Source organism: Ursus arctos, unplaced genomic scaffold, assembly GCF_023065955.2.
Source record: "Ursus arctos isolate Adak ecotype North America unplaced genomic scaffold, UrsArc2.0 scaffold_31, whole genome shotgun sequence".
Classification (NCBI taxonomy): Eukaryota; Metazoa; Chordata; class Mammalia; order Carnivora; family Ursidae; genus Ursus; species Ursus arctos.
In genome coordinates, this window is record NW_026622997.1 from 32,658,506 (window position 1) to 32,683,659 (window position 25,154).

At 55.5% G+C, this 25,154-nt stretch overlaps 1 protein-coding gene across 2 annotated transcripts in view; it reads left to right on the forward strand.

Moving 5' to 3' along the window:
- The first annotated feature begins 307 nt into the window (after positions 1-307).
- Positions 308-25,154, forward strand: part of GLP1R (glucagon like peptide 1 receptor) — a 37,284-nt gene continuing 12,437 nt past the window's right edge. Inside the window, exons 1-7 of one of the 2 annotated variants that reach the window (XM_026482467.4) lie at positions 308-408; positions 8,199-8,295; positions 9,081-9,188; positions 16,644-16,762; positions 17,125-17,231; positions 20,481-20,634; positions 21,177-21,336. In XM_026482467.4, coding sequence (XP_026338252.3) covers positions 331-408; positions 8,199-8,295; positions 9,081-9,188; positions 16,644-16,762; positions 17,125-17,231; positions 20,481-20,634; positions 21,177-21,336 — 823 coding nt within the window. In that variant the 5' untranslated portion in view covers positions 308-330. Of the gene's footprint in view, positions 409-8,103; positions 8,296-9,080; positions 9,189-16,643; positions 16,763-17,124; positions 17,232-20,480; positions 20,635-21,176; positions 21,337-25,154 lie in introns of those variants that run through there. The other variant, XM_057305016.1, reaches the window with a different exon arrangement.

A 25,154-nucleotide genomic window follows, 5' to 3' on the forward strand; every position in this document is an offset into this window, starting at 1 on the left:
CCTGGGGGAGGCTGGGGGGCGGGGGTGGGGGGCGGGCGAGCGCACCCGAGGCGCTGGGTGCTGGTGGCAGGCTCCTGCGCTTCCTCAGCCCGAGCGGTCCTCGCCCGGAGCGCAGCGCCCGGTGCCCCCGGCCCGGGACCGACTGGCGAGGGGCGGTGTTGGGGGGAGGCCCCGGGCGGCCCGGGCTGAAGACGCGGGACCCCGCCGGCCCCTCCCGCGGGCGGGGCGGCCCCGCGCCGGCTCCTCCCCCGGCGCCGCCGGCCGCCCGGGATCAGTCGCCGCGCGCGGTTCCGCAGGTGGCAGCGATGGCCCGGTCCTGAGCGCCCCGCCATGGCCCGCGCCCCCAGCCCGCTCTGCCTGGCGCTGCTGCTGCTCGGGGCGGTGGGCAGGGCCGGCCCCCGCCCCCAGGTGAGACCCGCGGCCCCGGGGGAACGGGGAGGACGCAGGGGGCCCTACGGGCGGCGGGCGCCGGCTCCCGGCAGGGGCTGCCCGGGACTTGAGCGAAACTCTGCGACCGCAGGAGGAGGGAACCGAAGCCCCGGGGGGAGCAGGGACTGGAGAGTTGGGCGCCCTGAGCCGGGGGCTTGGACGGCGGCCCGAGGTGGGGGCTCGGACGGCGCCCGGCGGTCCCAGCCCCGCGAGACGCTCCCTGCCCGCCGCCCCCGCCCAGGCCACACGCTGCCTCGCGGCAGCCCTGCGTTGACTTCTGCGCCGCATCTCCCCAGACCACTTTCCCAACTCTGGCTCCTCGCAGACTCGCGCCCGCGGCCCTGGCACGGCCCGGCTCACCCCCTCCCCTGACCTCACCTCTCCGGTGATGGCCCTGAGCCCTCCCCGCGGTGCCCGTCCCAGCCCACCCTGCTCCCTCGTCAAAGACCCCGAGAAGGCTCCGGGAAGACGGAGAGGGCCAGGGTGTGGACACCCCACTCCATTTCCCCCTTGTCAGCCCCCCAGCACAGCCTTTGACTTATAGCCCCAGGGACCACGCGGTGGCAGCTTGTTGTCCTTTCTGACCTCCCGGATGGAACTTGAGTGCCCCCCCCCCGCCCCTGCGGCAAAACATGTAGGAGGCTCCCTGCTCCTCTAGAAGCAGCGGTCCCCCTCGCACACTTGTCTGACCCCCCATTCTGACTAACCTGGTTGACAACATATACCAGAAAGCATACCGGGACACTCAGAGACACCTTGGTCCCCTGGATGTCACTGGCCAGTGGACCACAGATGGACCCCTGCAGCCCCTCTCTGCAGCCCTCACTGCCCTCCCTGCCTTTCCTGTTTCCAGGCTCCTAGGCTGGGGGCTGTAGCCAGCCTGCTGGTGGAGTGGGGAGTTGTCTGAAGATGTTGTGAGATGCTAGAGTGGAGAAGAGATGCAGGCTTGGATGGCCTGTGTGGTGTCAAGGGAACTATCTCTTCCTCCTGCCTCCCGTTCCTACCCCTAGACCTAAAGAACTGACAGCTTTGGGGAGTGGACCTGTACAGGCCTTGAAATTTGTCCCAGCACAGGTGGGGGGGAATGCACGAAGAGGGGCCATTGAGGCTGATTCCAGCCCGACTGAGAATCCAGCTGTGGACAATGTGCCAGCCCATTTTCGCCCCCCCCCCCCACAAAGTCCTTTCCAGACTCATTCCCTGCCTCTCCCTGTCCCCAGCCCAACTACTGGCCCTAGCCTCAGGAGACACTCCCGCTTCCCCAGCACCTTCCCCCAATCCCTCAGCCAGGTCTTGACTTCCCTGGTGTTCTTGGCATCTTTCAGGAGCCAGGACTGCAGACACATTAGCATGACCACCTCTCTGGTTCACCTTTACTGCCTTGGGGCTGGGACTGGGTGGAAGTGGAAGGCCCTGCTGCCTCCTCCCATCCTGCTCTGGGCCGGCTTTGCAGACCTGGTTTGAATTAAGGGAAGAGGAAAAGTTTTGGAGGCTGCCTGTCTTCTCCCCAAAGTTCCTTTTGCCAGAGGAATTGGGCTCTTTGAACCTGCCCTTACTTCTGATCCCCTTACTCCTCAGCCCTGGGCCTGTGCAAAAGCCGACTATCCTGGACTAACAGGCCTGGGAGGGCAGAGCAGGGCAGGAGGAGCCAGGCTCTGAGCGAGGGGGTGGAGCTTTCAGGGGATGCTCTTGTTGGGGGGTGCTCTGAGCATCCCTGGCCACCACAGAGATCTGAGCAAAGGGGCTTTGAGGTTAGACTACTGTCCTTGTGACACAACCTCATGCCCGTGTACAAGATGCTAAAAATGGGTGAATTTTGCATTCTCTTTTCTGCTCATGAGGTCAGCAAGACTAGATTTACTCCCTCCATGGCACCAACGGGGGACAAAAGCTCAGAAAAGGAGCATTCCTGTGCAAGATGATCCTGTCATTCAGGAACAGAGAGAAAGGGGTGAGGGGCTGGGCTGGTGCCTGCTACCTGCTTCCCAGAGTGAGCTGTTCACTGTCAGGTCTGGCTAGGCTGGAAGCGGCAGGAGGATGGCCGAATTGACCTCTGAAGAAGGGGGCCTAGGCCACTCCTTCACTGTGGCTGAAAGGATCACCCCCCTCCCCTATTCCTTACCTCCCCAGGAACCCTGTGAGGAAGCTGGTCTCTGAGGAGACAGGCAAGCCTCTGACACCCAAAATTAGAACCAGCCAAACCTGGGTTCAAATCTCAGGTCTGCTCTTAGCTGGTGATCTTGGGTAGGACAACAACCTTCCCGAACCTCAGTGTCCTCGTCTGTACACAGGAATCACAGCCTCTACCACAGAAAGTTAGGGCGAGGGTTGAGACACTGGAACTCTGAAATGGCAGCCTTAGGCGCGTGGGGGAACGGACGCATTTGTCCTCCAGAATCTGAAAGCCTTCTTCAGGGCAGACTAGGGCTTGGAGAGGGGCTGTGGGAGGCTCTAGTGAAGGGCGGAGGGAGTCCGGGGCACACGGCGGTCAGCGTGGACTTTGTTCTGAGCTGGGCTCCCTCCCGGACATGGATCCCAGGTAGGGGCCGGGACAGGAGCCACCAAGAAACCACATCCTGCCCTCCAATTCCTTTCTCTGAGGAAAAACAGGCCCTTCCTTAGCTGAAGCCTGGCTCTAAGCAGATTCCCCTGTGTGTGGGGGGGGTGTGTGTGATAGACACAGAGATAGAGACAGGTAGAGAGACACAGAGAGAGACCAGGGGGAGGAGGTGTGGGTTTTATGAGCCCCCGTCTCTCTGTGGGTTTGTATGTGACCCCGTGTGTGGCGGTCTGCTGGTGTGCGGGTCACTGTGTATGAAACATCTCAGCATGTAATTGTGTGTCCGACAGTGTCTATGTGTTTGCAACCCCATGTGTGATACTGTGTCTATGGGAAGGTCTGTGTGTGTGTGTGAGAGAGAGATTTTTGTGTAAATGGGTGTCCGCCAGTATGTGCCAGCATGTGGGTGAGAGATAGCGTGCTTATGACAGAATGCGTGTTTCCCTGCGTACATGTGTGTGACAGTGTGAGTTGAGTTTATGTCCGTCAAGGAGTGTATGCGTGCATGCGTGCGCGTTGGGGGCAATGTGTCAGCATGTGAGTGTGTACCTGACTGTGTGTGTGGGGGGGGGAGACTGTCATGTCTCAGTATGTAAGCATGTGCTCAATGGCGTGTGTGATAATGTGTGTGACAGTATATCCGTGTGAGGGTTCCCGAGCATTTGACACTGTGTGTCAGTTTTCCTTTCCCTGCCCTCTGCTCACATATCTGGAGCCCTTAAGAAAAAAAATAATGAGGTCAAAGAGCCAAGGTTCTGGCAGCCCCACCCTTCCTGGGCACAGGGGCCAGGGTGCTGGTTTGGGCTCTGGGAGGGGCGCGGAGAGGAGGGAGGCTGGGGAAGATAGGGTCTGCATCAGTTGGGCGGTCCCAGAGTTGTCTCTGGAGCTCTCTTTCTCCTCTAGGGTCCTCTCCCATTTTTCCCACCTCAGTGGCCCAGAGAGGCCAAGGTCTTGTTCCTCCTTCCCTCAATCAAAAAGGTTTCCAGAAAAGGAAAGAACTTATTTGCACTGAGAAATAAAGCTGGAAGAGGAATTTTTTAGGCTGGCAGCCAGTCTTTGGAGACGGAGGGCCTTCCCGGGATATTGGAAAGCCTGTCACCTCAAGAGCAACGGCAGCATCTGTGTCCTTCCCTGTCCACTTTTCCTTCTAACGCTGCCGGCCGGGACAGGGCTGGATAATTCATAGATGTTCACCCACTTTATGTTTCTGGATCTGTACAGGAGCTCTTTGGGAAGAGTAATAGGCCCATTTTACAGATGAGGAAACTGAGGCCCCAAAGGGTTATAGCGCATCCTATCAATCCCACATTAACAGCCAGAACCGGGATTTTAAAGCCAGGACTTGTGGCTCTCTGTCCAGTGCTCTCTCCAGCACACCACTCCCCCCTGGCATCCTTTTTCTCACCTCCTGCTTCCTCCTGAAACTCCTGAATCTGAGAGATGCCTCTTCTTATTATAACCTCCACCCCAGCATTGTCTCCATTTTATCCCCTCATCCCCTTCAGAGAGATCTCACAAAGTCCCGATTCTAAAACCTTCCAACCTGCCCTCACACAGCCCCACAGCCCCCACCGCTGCCTTCTTCTCTGGGCCAACAGCGTTGTCTCCACCACTGCGTCCTTCTCATCACCAGCACCCGCAGCTCCACCCCATCAGTCTCGGAGCGGGGATTCATGCCATAGGAGGATGAAATGGGGCTGGGGGCTGGGGGACAGGGCCTGCCCCTCCTCATGGCCCCTACCCACGGGAATGGGGTCCTGCTCATCACCACGTGGATTTGCTGCTGGAAGCTGCCACACACTAAGCAGAATGATTGGTCCTTGGCATGAGAATATGTTCGTTTCCTCCTGGGAATTTGTTGGTCCTAGAAGTGAGGGAGGGGTAGTGCCCACGTCCCCAGGAGGCCGGGCTGCCCTGTCCACTCTGTCCTCTCCCTTGTCCTGTAAACAGCAGAAGTCCTAAGAAGGGCTGCATTTGGCTGCACATTTTCCATGTGCCAGGGGCCCTTCTAAGCATTAGCTCACTTAAATCTCATGACAGTCCTGGGGGAGGGGACAGGTAGGGACTATTATCATTCCCATTTTGCACATGTGTAAGCCGAGCCTAGAAGTTAAAACTCTTACACAAGGTAACAAACTTCATTTGTGGGGGAGTCAGGGTCGGGCCCAGATCTGAGCCCAAAGCCAGGGCTGTCCACCCTGCAAGGTGTTACTGTGTTCACCTGAGCACTTGGGCCCTGCTTACTGGTGGTCTCCAGCCTTGTCCCAGACCAGAGACTCAGATCTATCCCAGTCCTGGCCACTGCTCTCTCCCTGGCCCAGAAATCCCTCCAGAACACCAGTCCAAAGCCTTTTCCTGCTGGCAGGAGCATCAGTGTTCCCACCTCTGCATCTTGGTCCCTGCTGGGACATTTTGCTGAAATTTCCACCCTCCACTCTTGCCAGCCCAGCCTCTCCCCCAGCTCACAGTCCCCAGAGTCCCTTAGGGCTGAATCTATACTGAGCCTGGCCCCAACCACCCCCTGAGCCCCAACCACCCCCTGATGCTTTCATTCCTGCTTTCTCTGTTATGTCCTGCTAAGCCTTTGACCCCACCCACCCCCAAGTAGCCTGGGGACTCTTTCAGGCCAGGGCTCTGTCTTTTTTCTATGTGTTCCACACCTCCCTCATCCTCACCACCTCCCAGAGCCTGGCACAATATGGTTTCCATAAGCACCAGATGGGGGAGAGGCCAGAGGTCCTGGTAGTTTGTGCTATATGTGGCGTGTGGGGGAAACGATGCAGTGAGGAGTTTGTGGAGACCCTGAGCTGGTGTGGGAAGAAGACAGAGGACCCAGATTGTCAGGAAGCTGTCAATCTCAGGAGAGAATCGTTCTCTGCCCCCAGGGAGCCCCAGTCTGAGGGGGAGACACAGCCCTGTCCTCAGGGAGCCCCAGTCTGAGGGGGGAGACATAATCCTGCCCTCAGGGAGCCCCAGTCTGAAGGGGAGACGCAGCCTTGAGCTCAGGGAGCCCCAGTCTGAGGGAGGAGACACGGTCCTGCCCTCGGGGAGCCTCAGTCTGAAGGGGAGACGCAGCCTTGAGCTCAGGGAGCCCCAGTCTGAGGGAGGAGACACAGTCCTGCCCTTGGGGAGCCTCAGTCTGAAGGGGAGACACAGCCTTGAGCTTAGGGAGCCCAGTCTGAGGGAGAGAGAGAGCCCTGCCTCAAGGAGCCCCAGTCTGAGGGGGAAACACAGCCCAGCTCAGGGAGCCCCAGTTTGAGGGGAGGGACAGCCCTGCCTCAGGGAGCCCCAGTCTGAGGGGGAAACACAGCCCTGCCCTCAGGGAGCCCTAGTCTGAAGATAGTTTTATATCAGAAGCTCTGCTCAGAGCAGGTGACAGGGCTGTCTCTGTCTTGAACCTCCGTGGAGTGTTTGTGGCCAAGTTGGCCATAATGGCGCTGTCCTTAGCCTTAACCTCATTTCTATCCACACCCTGAGACTTCCGGTTTCCACTGGCTTCCTTTTCCCCCGCTCCCTGCCCCAGACACACCTGCCCTATTTCCCAGCTGCGACTGTGACCTTGCTTCCTTCCCGCTTTCCTTCTAGAAAGAGAGATCGAGATCAAGGAGAATTTCTTCCCAGACTTTCTGCCCTTTTACCACCAGCTGTTGCACTGGGGGGCGGGGTAGAAGGAAAAGTGGTGGGGAGTAGGGTTGATCCACCAGGACTGGCTCTGGTGAAAATTCAGCTGACCCTTCCATTGTAGCTAAAATCAAGACACTGCCTTCACTACTGTTGTGTTTTATTCATTGTTCTTTTATTTGTTTGTTTTTTAAAACAAATCACTTGACCTCTGCCCTCAGAAGAGCTCCTTCAGGGGGCACCACCTGTGGCCTCAGCACGCCATCTCCAAGAATGTGGCTGGGGCTCTAGCAAGCTTGGTCCCCTTCCAGACGCTTCCTGTGTGGGCAGGGCTGAGCACAGGACAGCCTGTGTCCTTATCGGAGGTGCCCTATAAACCTTGACTGAGCTTAAACCGGGGCAGCATTACCCCCAAACCAGATCCAGCATGTGCTTAGGGCACCACCACCAAGTCAAGGGTGCAAACTTCTAAAAAGAAGCTATTTTGATTTCGGCACACGTGTATATTTTTGTGATTTCAAAAAGTGAAATTTTGTTTTAAATTATGTATAAGCCCTAAATTTTATACAAGGGGCTCCCTGGTCATTTCAGCATCTGCAGCCTCCAAATGAGGAGTATTTATAATCTTAAGCCTGTTCAGGAGAAAATACAAAGAAAAAAGAAACACCGTACCAAAACATATCCAAAAGAGGTGAACAAAAATGTTCAGAAGGGACATTTCTCACGTGGCTGGGTCTGCTTGGGTCTCTGCTGTGTTTACCTTATCTAAGAATTGAGGCTCATATCCCCTTACTCACAGATAGGGGGACCCATCCCATTGCAAGCCTCATCTCCCTGTTCTGGGACTTTTCTGACCCCACGTCCTCAGGGCTTCTTCAGTTGGTGGAAGCTGGGCTGAATATTTGATCTCTAGTGTTACATTAGAAGGGGACAATGGGGGAGGGGGTCCTGTTGGCCTCCCAGATAACCATTACACGGTTCAGGAGAGATGCTGGTGCTGTGGCATAGCCAGGCTCCATAGCACTGACTGCCACCACACCACATGCCCTCCAGTACTTCACACAGTCATTGATCTGGGGGACTCTGAGTCCTAGCCTTAGCTCCGCTCCTTCAGGTGCTGTGTGACTTCGACTGAGTCCCTCTCCCACTCTGGGCCTGCGTGTCCCCTTCTAGAATGGCTGAAAGTGCAGGAACCTTGCAGGCAGGCTGACTGGGCACTGACTGGGAAAGGAGTCCGTGGCCATTCATGAAGTCTTGGGCCCTCAGGAACTCTGCCTTCTGCGTGAGGTCAGAGGAGACCATGAAGGGACACCTTCCCCTCCCCTGTTCCCCACTCACTCCCCAAAACATCATTTTAGTAGACATTTGCTGGCCACTTACAACACAGCAAGCTATGCACCTGTCTACCGGGAGCCCCCCTGTGGTAGTGACTTGCTCTGTCGCCCTCTCAGAGATAGCCGATGCCTGGGGGAGTTTGGGGCTCTAACGTCCTCTGGAGATGAAGAAAGAAACTAAGTGTGTGGGGGCAGGGGGTAAAAGAGAGGTTGGCTGGACCCAAGGGGCCTCCGTGTCTCCCCTCCCCCCACAGGGTGCCACCGTGTCCCTCTCCGAGACAGTGCAGAAATGGCGAGAATACCGACACCAGTGCCAGCGCTTCCTGACTGAGGCCCCACCCCCGGCCACGGGTGAGTCCAGGTGGGGCCCTCCCCCAGCCGTTTCCAGAAGACTTTGAAGCCCCCTCCCCTCCCCGCCCCAGCCAACCCCCAAGCCATGGCTGGGCATCGTTTGGCTCTCTGGGATGCCACATCTGCCCGTGCCTTGGGGTGCCGTCTTATTCCCCCTTACCTCCAGCTGGAGCCTCTCAGGAGCGGGGGACCTGGCCTTTCCATTCTTTGCCTTCCTTCCCACTTTCTGGCCTGTGAAGGGGCTGGCGGCCCAAACAATATATTTATAGGAATAATTGTTTCAGAGGAGCTTATGGGGTGATCTAGAGAGTAGAGGGTTGGAGCCAGATAGGCCTAGGTTCAAATCCTGACCCTGCGATCACGGCGCCGTGACCGCCGGGAGGTTATTCCAGCCTCATGAGCTTCCATTCCCTGCTCGTCTGTGACGGGCGCTTTCAGAATAGGCCTGTAGGGCTTGTTTATTGAGCACTTACATACCATGTACGGGTATCCACGTAACATGCACTGTTTGTCCCCAAAGGCCCTGTGGGCTCAGGATCAACCCCATTTAACAGATGAGAAAATAGACATTAAGTTACTTGCTCCAAGTTCCACTGCTGCTAGGGGCCTGAGTCCCCTTGCACGGTACCCGCCGGGTGGGAAGAGAGCTTGGCATAGTGCTCAGCAGAGCTTAGCAGGGCACAGGTTTCCATCCCGCCAGCCTCCATGGTGGAAGTGGAGGGGAAGTGCCACTACCAGGCCAGGCGGCCAGGAGGGGACTCAGAGACTCTTCCTCCTGCCCCCAGGCCTGTTTTGCAATCGGACCTTCGATGAGTATGCCTGCTGGCCAGACGGACTACCGGGCTCCTTTGTGAATGTCAGCTGCCCCTGGTACCTGCCCTGGGCCAGCAGTGGTGAGTCCTCTCTCCTTCCCCCTGTGTCCGGGAGGTTGGGGGTGGGGTGGAGTTGGAGCGCTGCTGCCTTTCCGCCCAGACTCAGCCCTCCCTGCCCCAGAAGGTCTTTAGGCCTCCTAATGGGTGTCTGTCTGCCTGTCTTTCCCCCAGAGGGGGCAGTAGGGAGCATCAGGTATAACCTGGGCTAGGGCCTGTTGCTGCCATGAGAGGGGAGGGGTAGAGTGTGGGGTTTGACTTAAGAGAGACATGTAAACCCCCTCCATCCAGTAGTCAGGAAGGGAGTCAGGTGGGAACAGATCCTAGGATTGGAGGGTTACCCAGAGGCATCACTGCTCTGGGTGTGTGTGTGGGGGGGGTATGTTTGTAGGTGCCCCTACCTCGTAGTGGTGCCCAGCCACCTCCTGCCTCCTCAGAGGTTCACTGGTCAGATGAATACAGACAGGCTGAGAGATCAGGGCATTGGTGGGGTTGTCCCTCCCCAGTGGGCTTCCTTCCCTAGCTCACTCCTGCCTGCAGGGGACACCCTGCACTGGGAAAGGTATGTCATTGAAATGCAGGCACCTATAGAGGCTGTAGGGGGGGCTCTGACTGGACAGTAGCCAGTGCACCCCACTACTACCCATCTGTCCCAGGCACCAGAGAGTTTAACAGGAGACAAGCACCCTTGCCTCAAGGGGCTTCTAGTCTCAGTAAAAGAGAAAAGACACTCTCATAATAATAATAATAGCTAGCATTTACTGACTACCTCCTATGTGCCAAGTTTTGCCCTAAAAGCAGGGTATTCCTTTACTCTCTACAACTACCCCATGGTTATGCTTGTTGTACAGATGAGGAGATTGAGGCCCTAGAAGGTGTAAACCTCTTGCTTCAGATGAGGAGGTAAATGGTAGACCCAGTGGTTGAACCCAGACTGTGCTCTTAACCACTGTGCTTGACGGGGCCTTCAAGCAGAAGCTGGCCCAGAAGCGAGTGTGAGAATGAGGTCATACTGTGGGAAACCAGTAGTCTTCCTGGAAGAGGTGGTCCCTCAGTGGAACATCAGGGCCCCTGGCAAGGCCTGGCGTGGACTTCCCCTCGGAACAAAGGACCGAGGTCAGATGAAACCCAGGCAGGGGTGCGAAGGAGGCTCTTCTCAGTCTTCCCAGTACACCCACCTCTCCCCAAGGTGCGCAGGGAGAGCGGCGCACAGCTGGTAAGATGCAGAGTGGACCAGCGGCCCCTCCCACAGCACTTCTGGGGCCTGTCGTAAGCACTTTACATCCCTACACTCATTGACTCCTCACAATAACCCCACAAGCAAGTACTCTGATTGTGCTCTCATTTTTCAGAGGGGGAAACTGAGGCATGGAGCTGCCAAGTACCTTTTCCCAGCTCACAAGCTGGGGAGTGGCAGACCCGGGAACCCGTTCCGGAGTCTGGTTCGGAGTGTGTGGCGTTGCTACACGGGGCTCCCTTGAGTGTGCACGCACGTGTGTGTGCATATGCGTATGTTCCTGTGTGCGTGGCCCTGGGCATGAAGACCGGTGAGAGGCCTGGGCCTCTGCTGGCTGGGCGCACTCCAAGGGAGGGCAGTGAGCTGCCTGCCCTCTCCCTACAGATGAAAAGTTGAGTGCTACAATCGAAGAGAATGCTTGCCTGTGCTCTGCGTGGCTATGCGAGCCTCAGCAGATGCCCGGACCTCTTTGTGCCTCAGCTCGCTCACCTGGGAGATGGGATGCAGATGGGATGATAAGGGTTTTAGGAGGATTGCAGCTTCTTGAAAAATGCTTGCTGTTAATTTTTTCCACCCACGCTACTTATCTGCCCCACCTCCCCAAATCCACAGGCTTTCTCTGCCTCCCAGAGGTTTGGGACTGGCTGCTCGGCCAGCCTGGGCTGGGCCTCTAGACCCCAGGGAGCCAGGCCCCGGACAGGGCCCATCACTCAGCACTAAGCTGACCCTAGCTCTGCCTGCCCCTTGCAGCTCCATCCATCACCTTTAATTTTATTTGAGCAGGAAATAGGTCCTGGCGGTGCCCGTTTATGAGCGAACACAGTTTTATTGCTTTCTCCATGAAGATATTGGCTGCTGCACAGGCCCCCTGCCAGCCTCCACCCTCTCCCCTGACTCACCAAGCTAGTTCACTCCCTTTTCTGACACTCAGATCACCGACTCTGCCTTTCTCTCTGCTCTCCCTGAGTTAGGGACCTGCAGAGCCCCCCCCCCCCCTTGGGCTAGCACAGAGTACTTGCTCTCTCTGGCTTGTCCTACTGGTCCCCTTGGCACCACGGGCTTCCCTAACACCCACCAGGGCATGTGGAAGCAGGAAGGGGGCAGTACTGGAACTTTCTTGGGCTGACCAAGGGAATGGCCTATGGAGAAACTTCACAGAGTGAGTTAGGGGTGGGGAGAAGGACCAAGGTATCGTAGGCAGGGTCCTGGCAGAAAACACACTCAGCTGGGAATCTGAAGAGAACTTAACAGAGGGGCCACTTACCGAGGTGGTGCAGGGTTAAGGGGCCACTAAGGTGTGTAAAGCACCAAGGACTGTAAGAGGGGAAAGTGTTAGCATTCCTAGACCTGAGTGGAGCAGGCATGGGGCTATGTGGCCCCCATGACAGCTGGAGGTCATGGTGATGGAGAGGCCACCCAGCAGGGCTGTGGCCACAGAGGGGCCCTCCTGCCTTTTACTTGTGCCTCCCATGGGTCAAACCCGTAGAGGGCAGGGAGCCCAAAGATGCTGTCCATAGAGGTTAGTCTTCTGGGGTGCAGGGCAGGGCAGAGGAATGCATGACCAGAGAAAGAAATAAATTTAAAACAATGACCAGAAACTTGGGTTAGGTCTGTATCAGGAGATAGGGGTGCCAGTGAGACCTCAGGAGTATGTGAGTGTGTGTGTTGGGGAGAAGAGGTGACCCCTCACCATGGGGCTGAAGAGGTCAGCTCAGCGGCCCAGGAAGTGATGCTGAGGGAGGTCAGAGCCCCCACTTTGTCTGGGGTGTGGCATTAGGAAGGCTTCCAGAGAGAGGGGACATCAGCGCCAGGCCTGAAAGAACAGGGAGATGGAGAAGGGGGAAGGAGGGCCCTCCAGGAGGGGAGGACAGCCAGGCATCACCTTGGAGATGGGGCCAGGCCTCGGGCCTCAGAGCCACACAACATCCCACGGATGGAATGACAGCCAAACCCTTGACTTCTGAGCCCTCTAATTCAGAATTTGGGACCCCAGAGGGCAGAAGCAGATGAGTCAAGGAAGGAACGTGTTCAAAGGAGATGCCTGGTGTTAATAAGACTTTGTGAACCAGAAGGCCTGAGTGGCTGCTGGGAGCCCATTGCCGCCTGAGGGCCATCCAGCAGCCTCATTTACCCACAAACAGCTGATTTGCTCGTTACAAATCATTCCAGTTTCATTAGTTGCACCCCCTCCTGATCTGTACCTGTTTGTTAGTTTAGTTCTCATTATAGGAAAGTCGTAAAATGCTTTTAAAATGGCCTATAACTCACAATTCTCAGAAACTCTGACAGGTGCCTCCCTTGAGTCTTGTCAAGCCCAGGAGATTTCTCAGCAGGCCGGTGTTGCCTCAAGGAGACCGGGGCTGGAGCTTGGCCCTGGAGGAGTTGTGGCTGAGGTGATGTCCTGCTCCAGCCCCAGCCCCACTGAGGGAGGGCCTTCTGGAGAAACTGGGGTGGGGGCAGCAGCAGGGCTTTCAATGAGGCCATGTCTTGAAGGCTTCTTATGCACCAGGCACTTCCCATGCTTCATCTCCTAATCCTCACACCGCAGACCTGGGACGCCATTACGGTTCCCATTTTACAGATGAGAAAACTGAGACCCAGAGAGGTCTGCCTGAGGTCCCACAGCTGGTTGAGGGTAGAACTAGGATTTGACCTTGTGTCTGTGTAGTTCAGAACCTGAGCCCTTCTCCTGGGCCATGATTGACGCACTACCCTTGCCTCCCACCCCAAGGTGATGCCTTCAGTTCCAGCCCTGCCTTTGACCCTCATTCCGCCATGTTGGGGAGGGCCTGGGACTCCCCTCCCCGAATCTGCGGTCTGTCAGCTGGGGCCCAGTAGCCCTTGATGGCCACAGCTGTTGCCAGGGTGCAGGAGCTAATGGATTCATGAGCAGCTCTCCACAGCCCTGAGAGCCTGCATCCACGTGGAAGGGCGGCTGTTAGCTTGATTACAGACGCCGCTGCAGTTTCCGGGAGGGGAAGTGTTTAATTGGGGGTTTTATTTCCAGCACCAGGGTCTGACTTAATGAAATATCCCTGGGCCTCCTGGCATGCGGCCGGCTGCCTCCTGGTGTTGACAAGACCAGAGCCAAGCCCCTGGCTGTGATTTACTGGCGGCTCCTGGGCCAGATAAAGCTGAGCTGATAAGCAGGGCTGGGCCGGGACCCACCCCACCTCCAGCCAAGATGGGCATCTGGGGACCATAGGCCTGGCCAAGAATGAGCCCTGGCTTTTAACACTGGCCGCTAATGAAGGATAATTGACAGACACACTCTCATGGGCTCCCCGAGCTTCTCAGGGACACAATGATCCCTTGACAAGGTACCAGTAACACATCTGGGCATGTACCCCCTCCCCATCTTCCCAGCTGGCCCTGGACAGAGGGCCCAGGCGTGGGGCAGCCTGCCAGGGATCCACACGGGCCAGAGGATCTGCTGGGAGGACGCTGCGAATGTTAGCAAACCCACGCCCAGAGGACAGGTGGAGGAGAAACGGCACATGGCCACTGTTGACTGTTAGCAGTGAATTTGGCCCCTAACTTTTGACCTCTGAAGGCCAAGAGCTGGGGGTCTGAATCCTGACTCTGCTACTTCCTGGCTGGATGATCTTGGGCAAGTCACCTGCCCATTCAGAGGCTCAGTTTCTTCATCCGGAAGATGGGATTAACCGCGCCCACCTTGTAACGTGGTCGCGATGTTCAAGGACGTCGGGCATGCAGCAGGTTTTCGGAGACCGATACCGTCAGTGTGCAGCTTGCAGAGAGGCTGTATAAGGTGCATGTGGGGGGGGGGACAGCAATTGTGGGTGCACCTGTGGTATTATTAGGTTATTATTGGGGTCATGGGTAAAGAGGCAGTTTGGTGGTTTGTACCCTCTTGCCATGTCCTCTCCCTTCCCCTGGTCCCTCTGCCTCCTCCTCTCTCCTCCCTTGCTGTCATCAGGATGGGCTGCCAGGGAGGGCTCTGACATCAGTCTCACTCCCTATGGGGTCAGCCCAGATCCCCACCACTGCTCTGAGGTTAGCTGCCACTGAAGACTGCCTTGGCCTTATTTCAGAAGCCTCAGCCGCTGGTGAAGAATTCCAGGCATCCAGGCAGCAGATGAGAGAGGCGTTGGGGGCCTGAGGGGAACCCTTCCAGTTGCTAAAAGCAGACCACATGCCTCCCCTTCTCTGCCTTTGTCTTGGCCTGATTTTGTCCATAAACGCATTTGAGGGGTATTGGGACTCGGCTCTTCTCACTGTCGAAGTCCCACCGTTAGATTTTCAGGTTTTTGTTTCTCTTCCAGGTAAAGTCTCTTAGAATACAGGTTCTTCTAGAAGCAATGATGCTGCAAGGTGATTTACCTTACCTTATTACCAGATACTTCTGTCTCCTGAAGAGGGCCTTGGTTCAGGGCTTGTTTACGAGAGTGGGAGAAAGGAGAAGAGTGAACAGGGAGGCTGCCCTGGGTGACTGGAGGTCGGTGATAAGGAAGAACAAGGGTCTGACCGACAGACCCTGCAGGGGTCTGACATATACCAACAGTGCGCAGACTGGTGGTTTGTGAACCGTAAGACAGACCCCTGGTCTAAACGGCTGCGACCCTGCTGGGCCCGTTTGGGGCAGGTCCTGGGGGTTGCGGTGCTCCCGTCATGCTCCCATCATGCACACATGCTAATGAGTCTCTTCCCACACACAGTTCTTACTGCTCCCCCTCCGCCTGGAAACTTCTGACCTGGGCCTCTGACGTTTCTCCACCCTCCCTCCCTCCCTCCCTCCTCCCTCCCTCCCTCCCTCCCTCCCTCCCACTGCACCTTCATCCCATAGCTGGTCCTTAAAATCTTTTAGTCCTTTAGAATTTTTAAATCTTTTAAATTTCATCCTGGCTCCAATTTCCCTCCTTGATCTCCCTGTGCTAACCCTAGCCCTGTTTTTGACCCCAGTCCTGGGGTCAGTCTTACATTCCCCTCCAGAGAGGTAATGAAGCGTTTTCTCCCAAGCCCAAGTAAGCCCCTCATTCCCTCTCATGGCCTCACAGTGAACCGGGGGCCCCAAGCCACCCACCTTCCTGCGTAGGGGGCTAGTGGAGCATGGCAGACTTGATGGGAGCGGGCACAGAGAACGTCCTACCCCCAGCTCTGCGGGGCCTGTGCTGGATCTCTCTTAGTTTGCGTTTATGCTGTTACTTTCTGAGGACTGTTTTTCTGTGAGAGTCCTCATTCCCTGGAGCCAGGAATTGTGCTTCCTCCTTCAGACTGGGGCTCTCTGAGGACGGGGGCGGGGTCTCTCCCTCCTCTCAGACCGGGAGGTCTCCAAGGGCAGTCTTTATCCCCAATATTCCCATTGAAGGGAGGAGCTGGGTCTTCCCCCCTTTGAATGGAGGGTCTCCAAGGGCTGTGCCTCTATCGTTGACATTGTATTCTCTTTAGATCAGGCCACCTTTGAGGATAAGACTGTGTCATTTCCATCAGATTAGGGCTTCCTAAAGGCAGGACGGTGTCTCTTCCCTCAGACTGGGGCTCCCTGAGGGCAGGGCTGTGTCTCCCCCCTCAGACTGGGGCTCCCTGAGGGCAGGGCTGTGTCTCCCCTCAGACTGGGGCTCCCTGAGGGCAGGGCTGTGTCTCCCCTCAGACTGGGGCTCCCTGAGGGCAGGGCTGTGTCTCCCCCCTCAGACTGGGGCTCCCTGAGGGCAGGGCTGTGTCTTCCCCCCCTCAGACTGGGGATCCCTGAGGGCAGGGCTGTGTCTCCCCCTCAGACTGGGGCTCCCTGAGGGCAGGGCTGTGTCTCCCCTCAGACTGGGGCTCCCTAAGGCAGGGCTGTGTCTCTTCCTTCGTCTCAGGAGCTCTGTGCCCATCTGTTCCAGGGTCTGTCCTGTCTGTGGAGTGTTGGAGGGAGGCAGGGCTGAGTCCTGAAGATCAGAAGTCGCAGTGGGTGTCTGTGGAGCCATCAGGTGGTCAGTGCCAGACCTTGTCAGTAGTGTGACTTGAGGCTAGAAGCAGGATGTGGAAATGGGCTAGAGTTGTCTCATCTCAAAAACATGACTTCATCAGACTGCATCCCAGGGTGGCCCTCAGTGCTTGCCTTTCCTGTCCTGGGCCAAATGGGCACATGGCAAGAGAGGAGGGCCTGAGCGTGTGTGTGTGTGTGTGTGTGTAAGAGGTTTTGCTAACTCCTAAAGGTCAGCCCTGGGTGAGCCTCAGGCAGGGAGGAATGGGGGGCCTGTGGCATTGGGCCACGGCACAGCGCCCGCGTCTCTGCCCAGTGCTGCAGGGCCGTGTGTATCGATTCTGCACAGCCGAGGGCCTGTGGTTGCGCCAGGACAACTCGAGCGCCCCCTGGAGGAACCTGTCAGAGTGCGAGGAGTCCAAGCAAGGGGAGAGAGTGAGTTGAAAATGGGGGCTCTGAGGCAGTGAGGGGCAGCAGGGTCCCAACGTCCCTGGAGCAGGGATCCCGGGCATCTGCTGGGCTGGGCTGTGGCCATCTTGTCTATCCCCCTGCCCCTGGGGCCTTTGCACACCATGCTCTCTGGGTAGGGGTGATGGGTGTTCACCCCACTGGCCTCAGGACAAGGCCCTAGAAACCCAAGGACCATGGCCATGTTTTCTTTCTTAGTTCTGGGGTCCCCAGTGCAGCCTGACTTGGGGCCCTGCCTCTGCCCCGTCCCCTGGGAGAGGGGAAAGAAGGGCGCAGGAGAGGAGGGCGTGGGCTGCCTTGCCTGCAGAGTATCCCTCATGTGCACACAGAGCTCGCCAGAGCAGCAGCTCCTGTCCTTTTCCATCATCTACACGGTGGGCTACACGCTGTCCTTCTCCGCTCTGGTCATCGCCTCGGCCATCCTCCTGAGCTTCAGGTAAGAAGTGGGGGTCCTGCAGGGGCTGCTTCGTCCCAGCTCCCTGCTCTGTCCCCAGTAGATGAGGGAGCACCAAACTAAAGTGACAGCGGGGTAGGTTCTTGTCTAAGAGATCTCTGGGGAGCCTGTCCCCTCCCTGCATACGAGGCTGAAAACACAGGCTAGGACCCTATATACTTGGTCTAATCTCTACCCTGTAAAAGTCTGCCTAGAATACCGCAAAAAAGAAAAAAAAACAAACACCACACAAGAAATACACAAGGCACATATCCCCCAACCTTAATAGTGGGTGGTAGGTTTCAGGGACATCCTCTCCAGTGAGCATGCGTAGCTTAAGTAAGCAGGAAATTCAGTACAATTTTAGATCAGATCTCAAGGATTTAAACATTCTGTTCTCTTTGGAGCTTATCAGCGCCATGGAAAAGGTCTTCCTTACGTCTAAAGCCTTGATGAGCCATTCCTTCTAGAGGACCGTGTTCTTCCCACTCCCTCTGCACTTGGTGGGCGGGCGGGGGCTGGGTTCAAGGTCAGGAGGGATTCTGAGTGCAGGGACCTCAGGCTACCAGCCAGCAGAAAGAGGACAGGCTTCATTCCTCCTGCTGCCCCCGGCACCTGGCACAGTGAGTGCTGGGCATCTAGTCGGTGCTTAATACATGCCTTCATGCAGTGACTATTCCCCCCTTGTATTATGAAGTATTTCAGAGATCTGAAAGTACAGTGGCTGATCCTGATCACTCGTGCACTCAAGGCCCAGCACATGCCACTGCCCGACCCCCCACAACCAGAGGGAACCCCCGAAGGGGCTACTTATAATTCCCATGCATCTCTATACTTCTGCCGCATTTGTAGTATCTATAAAAATATGTAGCTGCTGGCTTTGCATATTTTTCATGGCGTGTCGTACATCCCCTTTCGCAATGTTATTTTTGGCCTGGCATGTTTTCGTGAGATTTATTTGTGTTGATACAGGTAGTTCTGTTTCATTTACTTCAACTGTCACTCCAGACTCTGTTGTATAACGTGCTACAATTTATTTGTTATCACTTTAATGGGTACTTGAGGTTTTCCTCTTTTTTTTTTTTTTCCTTCTCTGAATTACAAACCTTGCTACAAGGAACATTCTTACTTATGACCCCTTGTGCATTTCTCCAGGGGCACATACCTCGGAGTAGAACTGCCTGGTCTGAATACCACGTGCTTGTGTTAATTTATTAGGTGAGGTTGCTCTCCGAAGTGGTCATCCCAGTTTGCCCTCTTACCAGTAGTAAGTGAGAATTCCCTTTGCTTAACATCCTCCCCAATATTTAGTATTTTCACCTAATCGTTGCTGATCTGAAGTGTGTGAAGTATCTTGTGATTTTAACTTGCATAGCCTGGATTCCTAGAGAGAGCAAGCATTTGTGCATGTTTCATTTCGTGAATCATTTAGTCCCATCCCTTGCTTACTTTTTCATTGGCTTGTTTGGCTTCTTCTTTATTATTGTGGCCTTTCATTCTATATTCTTGAATCCTAATCCAGGGCATATCCTCTCTTACTCTGTGACTTATTTTCTCACTCACTTACTGGTGCCTTTTATGCATGGAAGTCCTTAATTTTAATGAAATGAAACATACCAATGTATCCATTTTTACTGATAAAATTTGTCAATAAATGTTATTAATTGATAAAGATTGATTTTGCCAATTGATTACAAAAAACTATCAATTTTTTTCCCCCAAAGACCAAATTCCTTTATGGTCTTGTTTAAGAAATCTTTCCTTATCCTGGGATTGTAAGTTTTGTGCAACCCTTCTGGCTCTTAAATCCACCTGGAATTAATTTTTGTCAATGGTGAAATTAAGAGTTTTAATTTTATTTTTTCCATATACACGTCGAGTTAGTTGCTTCAGTGCCATTTATGATAGCTCATCCTTTCCCCCATGAGTTTAGGGTGCTGACTCTGCCATGCAGCGAAAGTTATCTTTGCCAGGGTTGGTTTCTGTCATCTGTATTCTTGCCCGTTGATCTATTTATCTGTCCAATTGTCAATACCATGGGGCCTTACCTACTACAAATTCATTGAAAATCTCGGTTCTCTTATAGTAAAGGCCCCAACTTTGTGGTTCTTAGGAGTGTCTGGACTATTCTTGGCCCCTGGTTCTTCATATGTTTTGAGAGTTCCAGGAAAACAAAAAACAACCGTGTTGGAATTTTTGGTAGAGCTATATTGAATTTATCAACTACAGTGGCGAGAATTGTCACTTTCTAAATATCACTATTTAGTGATATTTTGAGAAAGAAAGAGAAAGACTCATGTCTTCCTATCCATGAATGTGGGATTTGAAGTCTTCCCTTAACAATTTTAAGCAAGTTTTATTATATTCTCCATAGAGGTCTTGCCCGTCTTCCGTTAGCCTTTTTTTCTATGTAGCCAATTAAAAAAATTAAACTTTTAAAAATTTACTTTTTAAAAGTCTTTATTGCTGCTTTATATAAACGCACACAGCAACCGTGCTAGAAGAACACTCTCCTATCAGTTCTAATAATTTATGTGTAGATTATCTTGGAGTCTCTACCAAGATACTCTCGTGCATTTTTTCCCTTGCACTCTTCCAGCAGCCAGGATCTGGACTACGATGTTGAATAGATGTGATGATAGCTTTGTAACTCTAGGCAACCCTTATTTTCCTGATTTTGAAGCAAATGCTTATAAAATTTCTCAGTTAAGAACCATGTTTGCTCCCAGTGTGGGTAGATAGCCCTTATCAGGTTAAGAAATGCCCTTGTATTTGCAGTTAGCTATGCGTTTTTACCTGAGAGGATATTGAAATTATGTCTAATACTTTCTGACTTCCTACCATGTGCTTCGCCTGCGTCTGCCTCTGTAAGGCAACCTTGAGGCATGTGAGAAGTAGGTCCTCTCCTCAGGAAGCAAAGCTAAGTCTCCATTGGGGAAAGTGGTCCTCACACATAAATCACTTGGCTTACACATGACTCTGTAGAAAAGAAGATGCGTAGAGAGAAGGACGGTGTGGACGGAGGGTGTCAGGGAGCACACACCTGAAGGCTTCGTGGAGAGGCAGGACTTACATTGGACCCAAAGAGTTTCCGGGGTTATGAGGAAGAAGGGCATTTGCAGAGGAAAAAAGACGGAAGAATAGTTCCAGAGGCAGAAACTTGCCTGAGGGGTTCGTTAGCTGGAGAACTGAAGCTTGGGGAGCACACGCGTTGGCCATCTTGCCAGGAAGAACCCTTGCTTTCTCCCGCAGACACCTGCACTGCACCCGAAACTACATCCACCTGAACCTGTTCGCGTCCTTCATCCTGCGAGCGCTGTCTGTCTTCATCCGGGACGCGGTCCTCAAGTGGATGTACAGCACGGCCCCCCAGCAGCACCAGTGGGACGGGCTCCTCTCCTACCAGGTGCGTGGCGCGTTCAGGAAGGGCCTGGGGAGGGTGGCATGGGCAGTAGCGGCCAGCCTCCCCCATCGCACCCAGGCCTGGCGCAGAGGAAGGCAGGAGCTGCCTCTGCCTGGTCCTCACGGAGCCCCCAGTCTGATGGGAGAGGCAGTCCACCCTGGGGAGCCCCCAGTCTAGGGAGGTGGACACTCTCCTGCCCCTAAGGAGTTCTGTCTGACACAGAAAGTGGACTTTGGAAACGGACCCAGGCTTGACTCCCAGCTCTGCTACTTACTAGCTGTAGAGTTTGGGGCGAGTCACTTAACTTCTCTGGGCCTCAGTTTTCTCACCGGTAATGGGGATACATCAGCTTCTTCCAGCCCCGGCAGTGATTTAGCGAGCGAAAGCAGGCCAGGTTCCCAGCACTGGCCCTGGCAAGAGGGCGTTAGCTCTCTCCTCCTGCATTCACGGTGGTAGGGTAGCAGCGGGGGCAGGATGGGGGGTGGGGGTCAAGAGGGGCGGGCGGCAGAGCTGTTGTCCCCCGGGGACCCTTCCTCTGCCCCCAGGACTCTCTGGGCTGCCGCCTGGTGTTTCTGCTCATGCAGTACTGCGTGGCGGCCAACTACTGCTGGCTCCTGGTGGAGGGCGTGTACCTGTACGCGCTGCTGGCCTTCTCCGTCTTCTCCGAGCAGCCCGTCTTCAGGCTCTATCTGGGCCTAGGCTGGGGTAAGGCCCCCGTCACACATTCCCTCCGGGAAGCCAGCGTGGTGCTAAGAACACGCTGCTGGGCCAATGGGTCTGGCCCACTGGGTGACTCTCTCCTGGGGGCAGGACCCACTGCAGGGGGCTGCGGTTGCCGTCCCCTTCCTGCATAACCCTACCCGCTTAATGGAAGCAGAGCCCTCCACCCTGTCAGATACACCACACACACCACTGGTGGCGCCGGCACTGTCCTCAAACACCTCTACTTCTGAGACCCTTGGGGATGGAGACTCGCACCCAGTCCTGAGGGAAATGGAGAGTCCTGGGCCCCAGGGTAGGGGGTCGGGAGGTGAGAGCTGAGGGGCTGTGGCTCTCTCACCCATTGATGGTGATGAAGAGGAGGGCTCAGAGGAGCCTGGCAGGGCAGGGCCGGTCCGCCGGAAGCCCGTGGAGGAGAGGGTGGACCGCGGATGTGCCTGGAGCCCAGCTGGAAATGTTCTAGCCAAAAAAGTTTGAGGAGAACCATTGTGTCTTTTTTTTTTGCTGGAACATTTCTGGTTGTGCTTCTGCCTCTCGCCACGTGGGATTCTGATGAGAACAGGGGCTGAGACCCCCACCCTCGGCAGTCCCCCAGCCCCCACCCCCTGACAGAGAAAACTGATTCAATAGGGCTTACTCTGGAGGGGCCCCCGAGAGCCCCCCGGGGATGGTGCCAGAGAACCCTGCCCTCTGGCCCTTCCTAATCTGCCCGTGTCCCTGCCCCCACCACAGGACCCTGACCTCCACCTCGGGCTTGGCATTCATTCGTTCCCTACTGTCACTCCTTCCTTCGCCTGCCTCAGGTTGCTCTGACCACCACCGCCCCGACCTCCGGGGACTTCTCACCTCAATCAAGGCCACAAGATGTGCCCCTCCCATACTGGCTCCTGCCCTGAGCCTTTGCAAGTCTGTCCTCTGTCCAGCCCGCCTCCTCAGGAAGCCTCCCCAGGTTGTCTGGCCCTCTCAGCCTCCCTGCCCCTTGTCCTCACCCTGCATTCCCTCCTGCTGGTTTCCTTTTGCTACTTGGCTCTATATGGCCCCATTGTAGAAGGGGGCCTTTTAAGGGGGCTATCAGTATCTCGAAGGCACCGAGGCCCAGAGAGGGCACGACCTTATAGGCAGAGCAGGCACTGGAAGCAGGCCTCCTGACTCCCAGGCCCTGGGCCCCTGCTGCCTGTCATGGAAAGTTCTCTTAGTCCCCTGAAGGCCCGACTGAGCAAGGTCAGGCCTCCGCACAGGTGGGCAGGTGGGCCTGGCCTCTGTGTACAACTCCCTGCTCCCCTCCTTCCCTCCTCCTCCCCCAGGGCCTGCCTCTCCCTGCTCTGCCTTCCTCCCCTCCCAAACTAGGGCAGTCACCCAGGCAGTGGGCAGCTGGAGAGCCCTGCCGCTAACTGAGGGTGGGTGGGGTTAGCTCATTGAGGGGAGCTCTGGGAAGGCCTATCCTTAGGGCGGGGGACCGTGTCTGTCCATTCTGGGAAATAGCATCAGCGCTGTTAGTGCCTGTCTCCATGGCGACCTGAGGGCAGGAAAAATCAGAGGGACAGGGTGATGTATGCAGAGGAGCGGGGGTGGTTGGTGGAGGGTTGGTGGGGACACATGGTGTCCTAGTGTTTTCTGAGTGGGAAATGGGGGAGGGGTGCCCATCCTTTCCCACCACCTCATGCCACAGCTCAGAGCTCAGGGTGTGAGGGGCTCAAGGGTAGGACCTGGGGACCTTCCTTCCCAATGATAACCCCCTTATCTTGGGGAATTGGGATGAGGAGGTATCGAGAGACACAAAGGGGCGAGGACAGAGGACAGAAAGATCTGCCGAGAGCTCTGTTGTGGGGCCAGGAGACCGAGCCCACGTGGGGTGCTCGGAAACAACTTTGAACTTCACATGCGAGCAGAAGAATCAAAACGAAAACTCTGACACAGCTGGGGAGTCCCCAGAAGACATGTCAGCTTCTGCTGCCATCCCGCAGCGGGGTGCCTCCATAACCCACCGCAAAGAGGCTGCCCGGGAGGGAGGCAAGGGACAGACGAGGGAATCATTACTTCTCAGGGCGAGTTCTGTGTGTCTTAATTTGGGCGTTCTCCCCCCAGCCTGTCTTGTTGACTTTCTAAGTCTTGGAAAGATGCAGCCAGCAGGGAGTGTGGCATGTTTGCCTGTGGCAGAGCCGTGCCTGCCTGTTTAAGAAGACTTTGTTAAGGAGAGGCTGATGAATGAATGAAGTTCGCCGGGTCTTGTTGCTAACATGAGTGTGCTCCCCAGTCCTGGAGTGGGGTCTCAGGGAGAAAGGAAGACAGGTGGCTGGGGGCGCCCGAGAAGGAGGTTTCCATGGGTGTGCCTGGCTCAGGGAATTGGCAGGTTCTTGCCTGGAGAGTTTCCCTTGTCTCACTGATATATTGATCCCCTCATCATTCCTTCCTTCCATCCTCTCTGAGCATCTTCTATGTGGCAGGCTCCGTGCTATGTTCTGAGGCCTTTGGAAGCCTCCCGTCCCTTGTGCAGTCTCACGAAGGCTCATTGCTAAGGCATCATGGATGCTCAGAGGTCTGTTGTATGTGAAAATAAATGGCCAAGGAGAAAGCTCTCCGATCAAGAATGCTGGGCAGCTGGGAGCTGCCCTGCTTCCTCCGGCCCCGTCTGCACGCTAATTCCAGGCATGTCACCTGCTCAGGAGCTGCTCTTGAGGACCTGGGTCATGGTGACAGGCTGTGAAGTGGGCTTCACCCTAGAAATGTGCTCTTGGGGGAGACCCCCTAAAGCCACACAGGCATATGTGTGGAACCCCCCACCATGCACTCACATCTGTGTCCACACACCTTAATATGCACATTCTTACCTATCTCAGACCCCTGTATCTCCCACCCTGGGAGAGGCACCTGTAGGGACAGGTGTGGAGAGTTGGTGCAGAAAGCCACTGAAGGTGGTTGGCATGGGCGCGGGATGGCAGCCCTGTGTTCTAGTCCCACCTGTGGCCTCCTGAGCTCCTGATTCATCTCCGTGTGTCGTGAGGATGGGCAGTCTATTTGAAGTCAGCAAACAGATTGAGCCTTCGGGGCGAGCCAAGCACCGAGGCTCTGAAGACGAAGGAGGCTCTCCCCCGAAGGAGCTGGAAACCAGTAGAATGAGTTATCTACTGCTGCAGAACAGAAGACCCCACAACTTAGCTGCTGAAAACAGCCATTCTTCTCACAGTTTCTATGGGCAGGAATCTGGGTTCAATTGAGCTGCATGCCTCTGGCTCAAAGTCTCCAACAGTGATGCAGTCAAGCTGTCGCCCTGGGTTGTTGTCACCGCAAGTCTTCACCGGGGTCGGAGGATCCCTCGCAAACTCACTCGCAAGGCTGTCAGGAAGGGTGGGTCCTTGCTGCCTGTTGGCTGGAGGCCTCCTTTCCTCACCACAGGGGCCTGCCTCCACGGGCTACCTGAGCACCCTTGTGACCTGGCAACTGGTGTCCCCCAGAGCAAGTGATCAGATTGAGAGAGAGAGAGCCCAAGGCAAGCCTTTTATAACCTTTTAAGACGGTGTTTTATAACCTAATCTCAGAAATGACATGCCGTTACTTCTGTGTGTATTCTCGGTCATGCAGACCGATCTTGACATGGCGTAGGCTACACCACGGTGTGAAAACCGGGAGGTGGGGGCTGCTGGAGGCCTTCCTAGAGGCCGCCTGCCACACCTGTTGAGTCTCAGCCGAGTGGAGAGTGTTAACGTTGGAGCTGTTGTTACCCCGGGCCCCTGCACGGTTAGCTGGGCTGTTGGCATGAGGGTCCGGGCCCCTATCTGTACTCCAGGCTTCTGCCCAGCCACCTA